This window comes from Drosophila subpulchrella, chromosome X, assembly GCF_014743375.2.
Source record: "Drosophila subpulchrella strain 33 F10 #4 breed RU33 chromosome X, RU_Dsub_v1.1 Primary Assembly, whole genome shotgun sequence".
In the NCBI taxonomy this organism is placed as follows: domain Eukaryota; kingdom Metazoa; phylum Arthropoda; class Insecta; order Diptera; family Drosophilidae; genus Drosophila; species Drosophila subpulchrella.
In genome coordinates this window covers 7,862,865-7,880,668 of record NC_050613.1, presented here as the reverse complement: position 1 = coordinate 7,880,668, position 17,804 = coordinate 7,862,865, and the positions used below count along the sequence as shown (strand labels likewise).

The following is a 17,804-nucleotide window of genomic DNA, read 5'->3' as shown; positions in this document are numbered from 1 at the left end:
TTTTAATTTTAACAATTTTAAAGCTTTTCAAAAAATAGCTTTACAATTTTTTTTGAACAATTTACATAAAAATTGAATGATATGAACTTAAAAATATTTTTATATATGTATAGTTTTTAATTATTTAAAAAAAAAGCTAAAGCACCGCATCAATCAGCTATTAAACGCTAAAAAGGACAGATCTATAAAATATACAACTGCATACATTAAGTATTTAAAAGCTAGGAAAAGCTTACAAAACAGCCAAAAGTGCAATGTCGTTTTACGCCAAATTGAAAACGACAAGAGCTCAACACTGCCATTCTTAAAAAGGACAGAATGGCAGCACTCAGCTGGCCAATCAGCTGTATAACAGCTAGAAATAGCTGATATCGCCAAAGGAGGCAGCACAATCATTGATAAAAAACGCATCACAACAGCATTCAAGCGTTAAAAAGCTTGAAAACGCCAAGAGCTCAGCACTGTCATTGATTAAATGTCCAGAAAGGCAACACTCATCTGGTAAAGTCAGCTATAGAACAGCTAGAAATAGCTTGAAATTGCCAAATGGCCAGTACTTTTGTTGATAAAAAGCTTATCACAGCAGCAAGCAACAGTTAATAAGATAGAAATGGTTTGAAGTCGCCGAGAGCTCAGCACTGTCATGGCCAAAAAGTCCGGGATGGCAGCACTCAGCTGGTAAAGTCAGCTGTAAAACAGCTAGAAATAGCTTGAAATAGACAAAGTGAAGGTACTTTTATTGATGAAAAGCTAGATCATCACAGCAGCAAACCACAGTTAAAAAGCTAGAAATGGTTTGAAGTCGCCGAGAGCTCAGCACTGTCATGGCCAAAAAGTCCGGAATGGCAGCACTCAGCTGGTAAAGTCAGCTGTAAAACAGCTAGAAATAGCTTGAAATAGCCAAAGTGAAGGTACTTTTATTGATGAAAAGCTAGCTCATCACAGCAGCAAACCACAGTTAAAAAGCTAGTAATGGGTTGAAATCGCCGAAAGCTCAGCAATGTCAATGGCAAAAAGTCTAGAATGGCAGCACTCAGCTGGTCGGTCAGCTGATTGCACAGCTGTTTTTGCCGCACTTTCACAACATTGCGCGCTGCTTCTTTTTTTGGTTGCTCTCTGCGACTTTTGTACGCGATTTACGTAATCCGGAGACTCGGAGGCAGCGAGACGAAGATCGCCAGTGAATCACCCACGCGAGCGCTCAACAAACCAGTATTTCCTCGGCGGCGATGTCGCGATCCGCTCAAGAAATGGCGGCGCTGCTGCGGGGACTGCGGATTTTGGTGGAGGCGTGTGGGCGCGAGCAACTCGCCCACGGCCGCCATCTGTGGAGCAACTCGAGCATTCGTGAGCTAATCGCCGAGAATGCCGCGCACACCTCGCAGCTGGTGAGGAATTCCAGCAAAAATCCCACCGAGGAGCTGAAGAAACTGCAGCAATCCCTTCAAGAAACCGGCGAACGGGGCTACGTGGTGGCCAAAGGACTCTGCTCGCTGCTGGAGACCAAAATCAAGATGTCACGCGAGGAATCCGCCACCTCTGATCCCTCACCAGCCAGTGGTCCGCGAAAAACCTCAGCCACAGCACAAAACCAGGTCAATTGGGACGCCGCCAACCTGGACATATCCTCCATAACGCTCCAGGAGTTCGAGGACATACTCTCGCGTAGAAACAAGGATCGCAGTGTTAGTCTTCGCACTGCGGCCACCAAAAGCAGCCAGAGTATGCCCCAAAAAGGGAAGGAAGGCCAGGTTGATCCGGGAATCATTACCCAGGACACCGAATATGTCAACAATGTGCTGCGATTTGTGGCGGGAGCCAAGGCGCAGGAGGAACCCGATACGGAGGTCAAGAAGAAGACGGCACAGCCGGGCATTGATGTCCCCGAACTGAGCAAAGTGGCCAAACAGCGGAAGGTTCCCTCCTCCCGCATTGGCAGGATGGCCTCCTTTGGTGGCCTGTTCGCCGGCCTGGGCATTGGCACGCTCAATGAGCTGACCAAGGGTGCCCTGGGTCTGGGCGGGTCCACCACCATGCGCGAGGCCCTGCTGAGTCCCGCCAATGCCGAGCGCATTGTGGATACCCTGTGCAAGGTGCGAGGTGCTGCCCTGAAGATCGGTCAGATCCTAAGCATCCAGGACTCCAGCGTGGTGTCGCCGCAGCTGGCCAAGGCGTTCGAGAGAGTGCGCCAGGCGGCGGACTACATGCCCGACTGGCAGGTGGAACGGGTGATGAACACCCAGCTGGGTGCGGATTGGCGACAGCGGCTGCGTATGTTCGAGGACAAACCCTTTGCGGCCGCCTCCATTGGCCAGGTGCACCGGGCCACCCTCAGCGATGGCATGGATGTGGCCATTAAAATCCAGTATCCCGGCGTGGCCCAGAGCATTGAGAGCGACATTGACAACCTGGTGGGCATGCTGAAGGTGTGGGACGTCTTTCCGCAGGGCTTCTTCATTGACAATGTGGTGCGCGTGGCCAAGCGGGAGCTGCAGTGGGAGGTGGACTATGATCGCGAGGCGGAGTATACGGAAAAGTTCCGCCAGATGATCTCGCCCTATCCGGAGTACTATGTGCCGCGGGTGGTGCGCGATCTGACCACCTCCAGTGTGCTGACCACCGAACTGGTGCCCGGCGTGCCGCTCGACAAGTGCTTTGATTTAAGGTGAGGGGATCAAGCTTTTCCTGGTGTTTACCCCTGTTCTAAGTCTAATTTCTTACAGCTACGAGCATCGTGCCCACATAGCCGCCTCTGTGCTGAAGCTCTGTCTGCGGGAGCTCTTTGAGATCGAGTGCATGCAGACGGATCCCAATTGGTCCAACTTCCTGTACGATGCGCCCAGTCGCCGGCTCATGCTGATCGATTTCGGTTCGACGCGCTTCTACCGGCACGAGTTCATCCGTAACTACCGGCAGGTGATCATGAGCGCCGCCGAGGACAACCGGCAGGGCGTCCTGGAGATGTCCCGGCAAATGGGCTTCCTCACCGGCTACGAGACCAAGCAGATGGAGCAGGCCCACGTGGACGCCGTGATGATTCTGGGCGAGATCTTCCGCTACGACGGGGACTTCGATTTCGGCAAGCAGAACACCACCGAGCGGCTGGCCGCCCTGGTGCCCACAATGGTGGCGCATCGTCTGTGCCCGCCGCCCGAGGAGATCTACTCCATTCACCGCAAGCTCTCGGGCATTTTCCTGTTGTGCGCGAGACTCAATGTGCGCATGAACTGCGTTCCCTTCTACAAGGACATCGTTCTGGGCAAATTCAAGGACTAACGGGGAGGCTTCACTTGGTTTTCTTAATCCCATCCCAGTGGTTACACTCAAGTGCGCTTAGTTTGTGAAAGCAATTTGCAGATGTTGATATAATAACTGGATTGCTAATCCTTGGATGAGGACTCTTTGTCGAAATGGCACCCATAGATCCTCCATATCCTACTGAATTAATATACTAACACTTAGCACAATGGGCCAAGCTCTGTAGTTAAGGATGCTGATTTATTTTTAATTTTTTTTTTTTGCGAAATGGTATAATAAATCTATTAACATAAACCTAAAAAATATTGAAGCAACTTGGTGATCTGGTTTAGGGATTTCTTGAAATCGGATCAAAAGGGATTTTAAAGTTTGTTATTAACTAGCAGATATATCTGTTTATATAGGTACTAACTATCAGATACCATATTATATATGTGTTATTTTATTATTATCCTGGTTTATTCTTTATGAGTCCAAGCAATGTGCAAATGTACATCAAGATAAAACTATAAATAACAATTTATAAGAAGAAAAAAAAGGATTTTGAGTGGAGTGTCAGGATTTTTAGTATGTTTCTCAGTTGTATCTTTCCCCTTGTGAAGATGTCTATAATTCCCACTATCGTCCGACTGGTTATTTTGTTGTGTATCCTAGGTAAAAGGGTATGAGATTACGTTTTCCTAAACTGAACTTTCACACTTAACGCCTCATTTTAGCTTTTTGGACAAAAATCATAGTAAAACAATAAGGAAATGAGACTTTTTTGTGGAACATTTTTATTGAAAAGCATAAAAAAATGAAAGTTCCATGTCATTGGAATATTCCTGTTTAATTTCTTAACTATAACTAATTGGTGTATATTTTTTTTGTGGATATTTTTTATTTAGAAGCATTACAAATAAAATTATATGTCATTGAAATATTCTTATTAATTGTCCTGGTTTAAACTAATTGTTGTTGAATTTGTTGTTTTTATTTTAAAGATTTTATGTCATTAAATTATTTCAGTTAAAAAGTTTATTATTTTTATTTTTACATTAAATAAAACTAAATGGAAAACAGTAAAAAATATTTAAATTGAATATAAAATCTTTGGATTTAACTTGGTTTTTTATGAGTTATAGGTTTTTGCTTTTCTTAATTAACTAAAACTAAAAACTAAACTAAAAACCTTTCTCTGAGTCTTTAAATCAAATAAAAAATTATTGGAGCTATTATGTTTTTTTTATCAGTTAATGGTTTCAATTTTTATTGATGAGGAAAACATTTTTTTAGTGTGATTTTTAGTAAGTAAATGGCCCTCTCTGAGTATCTATGAAATCATTGAATTTATTATGTTTTTTCTCAGTAAATTGTTATAAACTTGCAGAGGGTATTATGATTTCAGTCAGAAGGTTGGAACGCAGTGAAGGAGACGTTTCCGACCGCATAAAGTATATATATTCTTGATCAGCATGACTAGACGAGTCGGTCTAGCCATGTCCGCCTGTCCGTCTGTCCGTCCGTTTCTACGCAAACTAGTCTCTCAGTTTTAAAGCTAACGGGCTGAAACTTTCCCAAAAGTCTTATTTCTTTTGCAGGTAGTATATATGTTAGTCGGAACCAGCCGGTTCGGACAACTATATCTTATAGCTCCCATAGGAATCGGAAAAAAATTAAAAAAAATTATATCTTTGGTGTTTTTTAACATATAACCTCCTATGCTTGGAAATAACATTTTTTAATTATTTTGAATTTTGAATTAAATTTTATCAAAATTGGACGACTATATCATAAAGCTGTCATAGGAACGATCGGAAAATTGGAGGGAACATAATATAAAACAAACAAATGGTAGCTTCGGTGTTTTTTGACATATTATCTTATACTATTGGGAACATTATTTTTTTGTGTTTTTAAATTTAAAAATTATAACTGCAAGGGCATACAAACTTTGGCTTGCCGAAGTTAACTTCCTTTCTTGTTTTTGTCTTTCCTTGAATAAGAAATTTTTTTTCTAAATTTATTTTTTAATAAACTGCTTTGTAAAACCCTCAGTAGGCTTTCAAGGAACACTTACTATGTATCATTCACATATATTTTAGTTTGAGCCCCAAGAAACACATTCTCCACAGACTTTTGCTTGTTTTTTGCAAGTCCAGACATGAAGAAACATGTAAAAACCGTGAAAGAGAGGAAGGACCAAGTGTTCAACCGTGATTGCAAACCGGAAGTTGATGAGTGGAAGGACTCGGAGGGGGAGGAGGGGGAGCAGGAGGAGGAGGAGGAGGGCGATGGGCAGCCGGAGGTCGTGGAGGAGATTCCTTGGGAGGAAATGAGGCGCGAGATGGGTGCCATGAACCGCACCCTGGACGAGATGCAGGCCCACCTGGCCATCGATCCCTACGAGCGTGCCTCCAAAGCGGACGAGGCGGCGGCGGAGAAGGTGGGCCTGGAGCCGGAGGACTCCCGCTGGATGGTGCTACACGGCAGCCGGGATCCCAGTGTTAGGGACTTGCAACTGAATAACCTTCGCATTCACCGCCAGCTGGATGCCCTACTTCGCTGCTCGGAGCTGGGTGATGGACGCATCTTGGCCCTGGATCGGCTGTATTCCCGGCAGCAGAAGGATCTGGTCATGTGTCGCCAGCAGCACGATCGCGTCCTCTCCTTTCACCTGACCAAGCAGCTGGAGGCGGGCAAGTGCCTCCAGCGGTATCGATATGCTCGCGATTTGTATGCCAGCTGGCGGGAGCTCTTCAAGATGGGTCGCCACCTCAAGGAGGCCTACAAGAAGACCCTGGAGCGCACTCAGTCCCGGCTGGAGTATGTGGAGTTCAAGAGGCGGGCTCTGGACGAGATTACGGTGGCCCACGAGCAGTGCCTGGGCTCCACGCGACATCTGCTGACCCGGGTGCGGGAGGTGGAGCTCGGCCTGGCCCCACTGGGCTTCTCGCGGGTCCAGTCGGTGGCCTCCCGCCATCAGGACAGCCAGGGATCCGCGGTTACGGGGGCCGGCAGCGAGATCCACCGGCTGGAGGAGCAGGTTCATCCCGTCATCGTGATGGAGAATCACTGGCAGCGGCGCTCCTTCCGCACCGTCCGGTTCGCCCGCGGTGAGCTGCTCCGTCTGCCGATCTTCGTTCCGCCCGTGGAGAAGACCTGGTACGGCAAGATGCGCTTCATGCTGCTCAACCCACCGAAGGCTAGATGATTTCCACAGTTCATCACGAAATCCTAGGTTTTCCCCTGCTTAAGGGGGGTTTAAAAGCACTCAAAAGTATGCAATTAAATATTAATAAAGTGGTTTACAATTGTATTAAGGGAATTCAAATTATTACTATTACAAACTTAAATATTTGGCATTTACAGACCGCATCTTAGAATTAAGGACTGGTAAATCGATAATAAATATTCCCCGATTTTACAGTCATCGGTCTTAAATTGGAAAAAATTAAATTAAATTTCAATCAAAAAAGTTAAACTCAAGAAATGAGTTTTAATTTTTTAATCAGAAAATAAATATCAAAAGGTTAGCGTTATTTGTCAAGCGGAAAATGTTACTCGTAGAATAATCATTACTTCTAGATTTAAAAACAAACCTGGATATATTACCATTATTTCTTTAGATTTATATAAACCTAAAAAAATTAACAATTGTTTTTGGATTAATAAATAAAACTCAAAAAATAGTCCCCAGAAGACAATTTTTTTGATACAACTTACAATCATTAGGTTCCCTGTTTTTAACATATCGGGGACTTTTTGAACAATCATTAAACATCCCTGATCATATTTTTTGACGTGGTCCTTAATTGTAGTCCCTTTCTGTCTCGATTAAGTGAAAGCGATTAAAATGGTTACATAAATATTGTGTTTTTAGAAGAAAAATTGATAAAATACTTTTAATCTATGTATGTTTGATTTTTTGAGAGTGACGTAACATTATCCTATAGTTTCATTGCTTTTCTTTCAAATATTTGGGACTTTTTGACATGACCTATATGATCCTTGATTTAAAAAATGTTATTACTTTTTCAATCAACAAAAAGTAGATAGATATGATTTAAAAGAAAATAGAATACTTTAAACATACATATTTGTTGCAAAATTTTTGCATGCTCTTAGTTAAAAATGGGACTTTAACATGATTTTAAGATGATCCTTAATTATCTTTTTGGATTAAATAAAAGTGCATGGAAATGATTTGAAAGATGTAGTTTACATATAAATAGCAAATAGCATTGAATGAAATACTTTTTATCTAAGTATGTTTCATTCTTTGAGAGACCTGACATGATCCTATGGTTCGTTTACTTTTGGTTAACATGGGACTAACAGGGGTTCAGCAATATAAGGGACCTTTTAAAGTAATCCTTATGCTAAAGATTTTATTTATTTTTGGATGAACAATGGTAAAAGAAAATGATCGCAAAAATCTGGTATACACAGAGCAAATATCTTTGAATATATTAATACGTTACCATTATTCCACATTTCCTTTGCATTTGGTTAACATGCCAGGGACTTTTGAACATGCGTTCAGCAATATAAGGGACTATTCAAGATGACTCTTACATGATCCTTAATTTTAAGATTGTATTATTTTTTATGAACAATTGTAGATGGAAGTTCTTATAAAATCTAGTATATACAGAGCAAATATCTTTGAATGTGTTGCTTAACATTACTCCACATTTCCCTTGCTTTTTGGCTAACATGCCAGGGACTTTTTAACTTGCGTTTAGTACTATTAAGGACTTTTTAAGATGACTTTTACATGATCCCTAATGAAACATTTTTTTTAACTTTTATTTTTGTAATGAACAATTGTAAACGGAAATGTTTATTAAATCTAGTATTTATGTTATATATGTACAAAGCAAATATCTTTGAATATGTTGCTTAACATTATCCCACATTTCCCTGGCTTTTGGTTAACACAGGGACTTTTTAACATGGGCTCAACAGCACAGGGGACATTTTACCGTGACTTTGCGACGATCCTTTAGTTTAAGAGTTTATCGTTAATCAGAGCGACGAAACGACGCGTCGCCTAATGAGCTAAGAGCACGCCGAAGAGAGCCAAAGAGGGCGAGCCGATTCGGAAGAGAGGGCAAAGAGCGAGTATCATATCAGCGCCGAATTGAAGAATTGAACGCACGCACGCTTATTTTCATTTTCATTTTCATTTTCATTCTGTGTCGGTTATCAAATTTGTTTTGCGCCCTCTTTCTGATCTTGCATCTCCCTTTTTCACTACACTTACGCTGAGGCTATCTCCCTTTTTCACTGACTCTTACGTTTGCCGACACTTACGTTACGTTTTTGTGTTAAAAACGCGAGGCTCTGCTCTGCTCTCCGAGAGCAGATTCTCATTCGGCGCTTCTCTCGTAAAAATACCAGAATTTCGCTCACTCTGTTCGGTATATCTGTATCTGCTCGCTCTGACTTTTGAATCATTTCGAAAATTGTGTTTGCTCTGTCCGATTCTTCGGATTCTTCGATTCTTCGCCGGCAGGTGAATTTTGAATATCGCACCGGAATCGGAAGAAACGCAAAATAAAAAAAACCAAATATCGCGGGGATGACAAAAAAAACAAATCAAATCGGGCGTTAATTATTTAATTGAATTATAAAGTTCATAAAGTGCTGGTGATCGCAGTAAATCGGATAATTAAATTGCGCACTTTTGGGGTTCTCTTTTTAGTGTTATGGCAAAATAAACAAATAAATTAATAAATTCAATTGCTAGAATTTAAATATAAAATAAATAATATTTTAACCGCTATGATAAAACGCATTTTAAATTGATTTTTTGTTGTTTTTGTTGAGAGTGCAGTGTGTGTGTGTGTGTTTGTGAGGAAGTTATAGTTTAATGTTGGTTAGCTTCAATTGTCGAGCAACACAAAAAATTAAAAAAAAAAAAGAAAAATAAATAATACAGCAGCAGCAGCAACAATAGCAAAAACAACAAAGTGATGCTGATTGATGTCACACACACCACGGTAAAAAATAAAGTAAGTAGCAGACAATTGGATTTGCATGGCGAAGAAGAAGAGCGAAGAGCCGAGTTTATCAATGAAAGTGAACTGTGGGAGTTGTTCCGTTCCCAAGTGTGTGTGTGTGTGTGGGTGGGCAGTGGCGCAGCCCAAGGGGGGTTCCGGGGGTTAACAGCCCCCCGCCGAAAAAAGGAGGAAATTAACCGAAATTTCCACTCCCCTTTAAGCAGCAAACTCTTACTTGTCAAAAGAACTCACTTTCATTGTGGAAATATTAATTACATATATATGAAATAGGGGTTAATAACCCCCTCTAGAATGCACTATTCAACAAATGGTTACAAAACAAAGCATCGAAATAGGCATATAACCTAAAATATCTTAATATTACATTTCAAACAATATCGATTTAGCACTATAAACATTTCAATATTGCAACTTTTTCATAACCCTAATATAATATATATTATCCAATTTACCAGCTTATTATTACCCCCTCATAAAATAGTTTCTACTATTCAACAAATGGTTACAAAACAAAACATCGAAATTGCCATATAACTTGAAATACCTTAATATTACATATCAAAGAATATCGATTCTATACCACCGTTCAACACTATAAACTTTTAAATTTTAAAATATATTCATAGCCCCTCATAAAATAGTTTCTACTATTCAACAAATGATTACAAATTGGCCAAATTACCATATAACTTGAAATATCTTAATATTACATATCAAGCAATATCGATTCAATACCACAGTTTAACACTATAAACTTTTCAATATTGTAACTTTTTTATAACCCAATATAATATATATAATTAAATTTACCATCTTATTATTACCCCCTCATAAAATAGTTTCTACGAAATTATTATTAATAATAGTTTCTTTTGATATTATATTTTCATATCCCCAAAATATATTTATCATCTTATTCACCAGCAAATTAGTAAGCCCTACAATAAATAGTTTCTAGTGTCTCAATATTTCATTGTAAGGATGCTGCGGGGGGAAAATAACATTTAAAGTAAAAAAATATTTTAAAAAATATTTGGAAAAATTTAAGGTGATAACAAGACATAAAGAAGATCATTATTTATCCTGTTATTAAACTAAGTGGCCTAACCAGTTGAAAAACCCAGAAAGCAAAAAAAGAGACCAGACCAAAAATGTTGCCTACGTTAAGGCGCTTGAAATGATCTTATATTTTGAAATTAGTAATTAAATAATAATCTTGAAACTAGATATTTATACATATTTGCAAGACAGTTTATTTAGAAACGAACGATTTGGATTAGGACTATGCATTTTTTACATATGACATTTATACAATTAACGGTCCAAGATTTAGTTGATCTTTCTTTAAATAATTATTTATTATAAATTATTTCAACAGTATTATTTTAAATTCGAATTGTATGATTCTTATAAGCTGCAAGCAAATATAAACCAACTATAGTAATACTTACTTAATAGGAATTAACTAAAGAACTAATATAAAATTGGATAGTTGGGTGCCTTTGTCTTACAAAATAGATAATATTTTGTAGACTAGTAAAAATATGATTTAATTGACTGATTTACGCACCCAAATAAACATTTACACTTTATTTAGCATGGATTTCAGTTAACATATTTCATTATTTGGCATTCAAATATTTCCTTAAGTATTTGCGGCTTGTTGTCTGATTTTTGGGCGCTATCAAGCACGTTGGAATCGTCTTAATTATATATGGATTGGATGAATAAACTGTTCCGAATTCGCAGGTATGGGAATGTGCGTGTGTATGTCCATCTATATATTTCTTGATATATATGCACACTTGTATGTGCGTGTATGTATGTATGTTAAGAAATGCCGTTGCCAGCAGCCAGTGCAACAACAACAACAACAACAGCAATGGGAAACCTTTTGATAATCATATCACGCAGTCCACTGATAATTCGCATTGTATTTGTTTGCTGTTGTTGTAGCTCCTGCTTTATCAGCCCCTCTCTTTATCACTCTCTCTCTCTCTCTCTCTTCCGTTGCCTCTCTTTCGCGATCGCCGACTCTCTTTTGGGGGGTGTGGGTGGTTAAAACAATAATAAATAAAAACACAGATCACACAAAAAATGTCCAATAATTGTTTAATAAATTTAGACCACAGTGGGGCCTCATAAGAGGTTTTCATACCCCAGCCAAAAAAAAAGAAATGTCCTATTATATTTCCAATTTTCTGCGATCTCTGCGCATTACTTTGCCCTTATCTCCGATCCCCCGGACTAATGGAAAGTTTCCAGACTGTGTTTACATCGGGCGGGATTATGGAGAGGAAATTATGGTTTAGACCTCCAGTTCAGGGAAACTTAAGATCACTGGGCAAATAAATTAGAAACCCCTTCGCGATTTGTTTATTTATCGATTATGATATATCTTCTTTTTTAAGGTGCCTAGCTGTTTGAGTTTCCAAGGAAATCGGAGCTCCCTTTTGTTTGATAGGGAGAAAATTATGGTGTTAGACCCCCAGTCCAGAGAAATTTAAGATCACTAGACAAATAAATCGATTATGATATGTGTATCTTCTTTGTGAAAGAATTTTAAAGGCGCCTAGTGGTTTCAGTTTCTGAGGAAATTAAAGTTCCCTGTTGTTTCTGAATAGTTTTGCTTGATCAATTTGTTTGTGTTTACATGAAGTTGAGCCAACCCTCTTAGGTATTTGTCACAAGCAAATTCCTAGAAAATTAATCATGTACCTCTATTATAACTTGAGATCTTTGTGCTTATGTTTACCGTAATTCCAGTTAAAGACCTTCAAAACAAAAATATTCCGTTTATATTTTGCCAATCTTGAAGTTAGGAATACTACAAATAATTCATATATTAACCATTATATTACTTTCTTGGCATAATTACTTTCTTTGATAACAGTTTTACCTAGTTTTCGATTTTTTCGATATTAATACTATCGATTGCAAAAATACATCCCTATTCACAGGTTATTATCGCCTCAAAAGAGCCGGAGAAACATGAAATGATAAATTAAGCGCAGACGAAAAAAAAAAATGATTCGAAACTATTGTGTAATTTACATTAACGAGCGGATGTCGTTGGCTTCTACTATATAATGAACCAATTACCCAGTTTGTCTCTTGATTCGATTGCTCTGCAGGCACACGGATACAGATACAGATAGAGATACGGATACAGATACAGATACCGATGCGAAGATACATTCACATTTGTGTCGGTGCTGTTCTGTTTTGTGCTTTTCGCAAAGTGACTAAACGAGATTTTTTGTAGCCGCACTGCTGCTCTTCCAATTCTGATTCCAAATCCAATTCCATTTCATTCATGTTGAAGACACCCACTTGAATGATTATGAGGCACTGCAGATGCTCACCGCGCGATTCAGATCCAGATTGGCCATCGTCAAGTGACGCTTCCGCATTTGCCGGCCACCCACGTGCCAAATGCTTCAGATACGTATCTCGAATCTCAGTTCTCAGTTCTCAAAAATCTTGAATCTTCAATCTCTGCCCCCCATAAAGAGCGATCGCTCGTCAAGTGGCTGTGAGGAATGCGATTGCAGATAAGATATTCCCAATTTGGGCAGAATCATTGGGGAAATATTCAAGAGTTTCCTTGAAGATTTGGTATTGAACATTGGTTTTTCTTCATTAAAATGTTGAAATAGTACATGCATCAGCTTAAACAATAATTTTAATTTGAAAAAAAATTTTAAAATTTTTTTTAAATCTTAAAAATGGCTTTGATTTTTTTTTATTCATTATTTTAAAAACTTGAGCAGCCAAACATACTTTTAAAAAAAAATTTAAAATTAAAACAAATCATTTTTAAAAAAATACAACCAAAATATTGTAAAAATAACTTTAAGTTTTTAAGCTTTTGAAAAATTTTAAAAATGTGTAAAAAATAAAAATTGCTTTGCATTTATTTTTAATCAATATTTTTAAAATGCTAAGCAGCCAAACAATTCTATTAAAAAAAAATAAAAATAAAATTAAAACAAACAATTTTTAATAAAATAAAACCATAATATTGTAAAAATAACATAAAGTTTTTTTAGGGTTAGGAATATTAAGTACATTAAAATAAAATTTTTATTTTCAAAATCTTGGTAGGGCTTGAAATCTTTTTGGAATTCCCTTTTAAGAAAGAAATTCCCATATTGCAATGACTTTGCTCAATCGATAAGGTGTTGATAGGTATAATTTATGCTGCGCATACGAACGGAATGATTATTATTAATCTTGTATCAAAAATTGCTTTGTTTCGGAAACTTTTCCATGCCATTGAAAAGAGATAAGTGAAACTTCTCGGAAACTTTTAACCCCACCAGTGAAATTTTCCATGCAGCCGGATCTCTGTTTACTTTATTCTGGCACTCGAATTAAAAATAAAGAGAAAAGTTTACCAATCGAATTGAGATGTTGTTCGATACGATCGTTATTCGCATTTGGATTTGGAATCGGACACAAATTGCCCATCGATAATTGCCGGGTCTTGAGATAGGAGATCCGTAATTGTGATTGTGGAATTCTTGGGATTGTGCAATGGCCCCATATAATTGTGGCTCGCATTTGAAACCGCTGGATCCTTTGGCCTGCTATTAGTTGCAATTTCCCCGGTCCTCGGCACTCCGCTTGCATATTCATGAGATGGCAAAATGATACCATATGATACCATCGCACAGGGGCCTATGTACACATGTACTCGTTGGCCGACGACGCTTGTAATTTTTTAATAACACTTAACAAACGCCTTGGACTTGGCATGTAAATTGTTGATAAATTATGTTTTTAATAGTGCCTTGCGTTGTTGTTGTTCTTGCTCTTGTTATTATTGTTGCTGTTGGTTTATGTGGTCAGATAACTGGCGCCAAGATACGCAAAAATAGTTCTATGAAAGTGGAATGTTCGTCATCGCGACTTTTTAATACCTCTTAAATAATATATAAACCAAATAATAATTTTTTTAAATGGAAAAGAATACTATCCCATTTCTAAATAATATTGCATTTATTTTCCACGGGTATAAATATCTTATTAAACAAATGAAATAAATATATTAAAAGGAAATTGATTAACTTTCAAAGAAAATACGTATTAATTGTAAAGCTTGTATAAATTTTAAACAATATTTCTCTGACAATAAATAACTTAATAAAAAATGTGAAAGGAAAATTGATTAAATTTCAAAGAAAAAAAGAAAATTGCAAAGCTTGTTTATTTTTAAAACAATATTTTTCTGACAATTTTAAATATTTTTTTTAAATATCCTTATACTTTCCTATTATTGTTAATAGTTTAAATATTTTTTAGGATAAACGTTATCAAGAAAATATTTTATTATTTTTAAAACAATATTTTTCTGACAATTTTAAATATTTTTTTTTAAATATCCTTATACTTTCTTGTTATTGTTAATAGTTTTAATATTTTTTAAGATAAACGTTATCAAGAAAATATGTAAATTATATTTAAACCAGGTTTAATTAAATTTGAAACAATATTTTCTTTATAATTGTAAATATTTTGTTAAATATCCAAATATTTTGTTTATAGTATTAATAGCTTAAATATTTTTTAGGATCAAACATAATGAATTAAATATATAATTTAAACAATTTTAATTGGCTAATCATTTCGTCTGATAACTCCGACTTTCGTTTCCAAATACCATATGTTTTCTTAATTTTACAATTTAGTTTCCATAAATGCACATATGTACGCCGATGTGTAGCATACACACATTGCTTGTAAAAATATATCTGCTGATCTGTGCTGGTTAAATGGTAAATAAAAATTCATGTTTTGTTTGCATTTAGCCGCACCAAGAAAAACAAACAAAGTTGAAACAAAACAAATCCCGAATTTATTCTTGAAATATTACTTAGTAAAACTAATAACAATAATTTGTTTGCAACGTTTTTATTTTTGCCAATACGTTTTAGATTTTCATATTTATACTTTTTAGTTGTTGGTTTTTTTTTGTTTTTAGTTAACTGCAAAGAAGTGTTTAAACAATGAGGCACTAAAGTCTCTAGCAGAATGCTTACTTTTTTCCCTCCCAAATATTGGGCAAATATTCAAGAATTCGCCACAGGCACGATTGAATTTTTTGCTGAGTTTGTCGCTTTAGACTTATAACTATTATGAAATAAACTGGAATACTCTACACACAAAAAATCTTTTGGGTAATATTGACCAATATAATAGTTAAATGGCCCCAATCCATCGAAATGTCAATTTTATCAAGGAATAGTTACTCTTCTAAAAGCAAAACAGACAAAACTTACCATTTTATGGTAGTTTTACTACTAAATAGTAACCAAGGCATCAATAAAATACACTTTACTATTTTTAATAGTTGTTAACCTTGTTTAACAGTAACCTAACCATCCGTATTGGTCAATTCTTCCAATTCCATAAAAATCTTTTGCGTGTATAAGATTAAAATCTTATTCATATGCATTGTAAAACACTATAGTTTTCAAAATAATATATATAATATATATTTATAATAATATAATAAAAATATTAAATTGTAAAAGGCTTGGTAAACTCAAGGTCATGGTTGGTTATAATTGATTAATTTTGATTGATGAATTTTTGATTTAGGGTACCAAGTATATAAGGCAAACTCATAATTTTGTAACCCTATATATTTCTTCGAAATCTTCGTTCGAAATCACTGTAGTATCGGCGATTCGAACCTAAACCTGATTGCCCGCCTATGTACCACATAATTGACTGCATTAGCCTGCGAGCAGGCAACAGATGGCACATCACATGCAATCCACATACCCCATGCCACACAATACCATACCATACCATACCATACCATACCATACCGTACTATGCAATACCATACCATCCTCCAATCTTCCAATCCTCCGATCTTGGTGAACTTGAGCGCATTGCGATGCGCTCATATATTTCTGGCTTTGGGGATGGGAAAACCCGTTTTTGGTTGCATTCTTCGACCGGCGTCATCGATGATGCTGATAATGATAATAATGATGATCATATTAAAGATGGTCATGATGGGGTTCCAGTGGCATAAGCCCGGCTCGATGATGATCGCGATTTGCCTTGGCATAACGCAATGCCAAAGCTGTTGTGCCGGTTGCTGGCTGCCAGCTTTTAAATAGGTATACGTTTCTTTTTCATCTTTTATTTTCTTTGTACGGACTCTTGTCTCCGGGGTTCCGTTCTACAGACGACCTTAAGAGGGGGAATTGGGAGGCCAGTCGGGAGACTGGAGCAAACCACATTTTGTGTTTCGTACACCTCGCGAAAAGTCAACCTACATGTTGAGTAATTTAGTATGATATCACTAAAGATATGGAGAATTAGTTTAGTCTTTTTAAAATAAAGATAAGGTGACTGGTTATGTTTCATGATAAAATATGTAATACAAAAAGTAAAAAAAAAATTTCAAATTACTCATATATGTATGTAGTTTTGATGATTATTTTTTATAACAAAGAACTTTTCTGTGGAATAACATAAAAGAAAAACAAAGAATTGGGCTCAAATTATATATGAATCACTCAAATTCATATTATCTGAAATTGTTGTTTATGCTAAATTATGTGTGGCAAGAAATTTAAACAAATATTTATACAGTTCTTAAAGATAATACAATATTTTGCATTCAAAGCTTGTTCAAAAAGCCCTGAAAGTAAGTGAAATATTTATGTATTATTTCTCCCTGTGTATTTTATGCTTTTCAATCGCCCAGCTCCATATTGCGGACCTGTTGCCGCATAGTTTTCGGTTTTTTTCTCCTTTTTCCCAACCGGTTCGGTTTGGTCTGTTGCTATTTTCGTGACTCTGGATCGGTGCAGTCTCCGCTGGAAATGCGGCTTACATAAGGCGAATTCATATTTACACGTTTCTAACATTTTCAGCATTTCGGCTCTGATTGTGTTCAATTAATGCAGGGGGTCACCCGAATGGAGGCACTAAACTCGCCATAATTCCTACGAAAGTTCACTTACCGCATTTTAAGGTCGTCCAGTGGGGGACTGGCTTTGACTCTTGATTACGCCCGGTCGTCTCATATCAGTTCTACGTAATGAAAACAAAATATACAAAAAAAAAGTATAAAAAGTCAACCAGAAAAACGTTATTGATAAGACCGACAGGCGGAGAGTTCAACAAATTTTTCAAAAAAAGAGTGTGCGAAGAGGCAGGCGAAAATTAAGAGTATTTGTTCTTGAACTATTCAAGCAATCATCCTTGGAAGACAAAGATTACAGAGATCGGGCGTCACCAAAAATAAAGAAAACAATATTTGGACATGGAAAAATATCGTTATATCATATACTATACTAATAAAATATATGTTTACCTTTAGTATTTAGTAATGTGTAATATTTATTCCAGTATAGATGATATAATAATGATGCTAATGATAGATTTTTGAACTAACAGTAATATCATCTATTATAAAAATTTTACTTGGCTTGTATTATAAATCTTTATAAACTTTTTCAAAAATAGGAATTTTTTTTTTGGATTTTCAAATATTTTGAGCTTCAGTAT

General features: G+C 37.0%; 3 protein-coding genes across 3 annotated transcripts in view; all 3 read left to right on the top strand.

Annotated features, from left to right (window-relative positions):
• The first annotated feature begins 1,083 nt into the window (after positions 1-1,083).
• LOC119557431 (atypical kinase COQ8B, mitochondrial) lies at positions 1,084-3,561 on the top strand. Its single transcript, XM_037870183.1, has 2 exons — positions 1,084-2,665; positions 2,724-3,561. The coding sequence occupies exons 1-2, from the start codon at positions 1,230-1,232 to the stop codon at positions 3,274-3,276; spliced, it is 1,989 nt and encodes a 662-aa protein (XP_037726111.1). The 5' UTR covers positions 1,084-1,229; the 3' UTR covers positions 3,277-3,561.
• A 1,751-nt stretch (positions 3,562-5,312) lies between these two features.
• LOC119557065 lies at positions 5,313-6,556 on the top strand. The gene has a single exon (XM_037869619.1). The coding sequence runs from the start codon at positions 5,402-5,404 to the stop codon at positions 6,449-6,451; it is 1,050 nt and encodes a 349-aa protein (XP_037725547.1). The 5' UTR covers positions 5,313-5,401; the 3' UTR covers positions 6,452-6,556.
• Positions 6,557-8,711: 2,155 nt separating this feature from the next.
• LOC119558173 (high affinity cGMP-specific 3',5'-cyclic phosphodiesterase 9A) overlaps positions 8,712-17,804 on the top strand; it is a 140,330-nt gene continuing 131,237 nt past the window's right edge. The window contains exon 1 of the mRNA XM_037871439.1: positions 8,712-9,257. The gene's annotated coding sequence lies outside the window, so the exon portion shown is untranslated. The remainder of the gene's footprint in view (positions 9,258-17,804) is intronic.

What these genes read in the sequence shown, in the direction of transcription:
- LOC119557065 (XM_037869619.1), top strand. Translation starts at nt 5,402, where the DNA reads ATGAAGAAACATGTAAAAACCGTGAAAGAGAGGAAGGACCAAGTGTTC.
- LOC119557431 (XM_037870183.1), top strand. Translation starts at nt 1,230, where the DNA reads ATGTCGCGATCCGCTCAAGAAATGGCGGCGCTGCTGCGGGGACTGCGG. An exon ending in GACAAGTGCTTTGATTTAAG is followed by an intron (nt 2,666 to 2,723) that starts GTGAGGGGATCA and finishes AATTTCTTACAG; the next exon opens with CTACGAGCATCGTGCCCACA.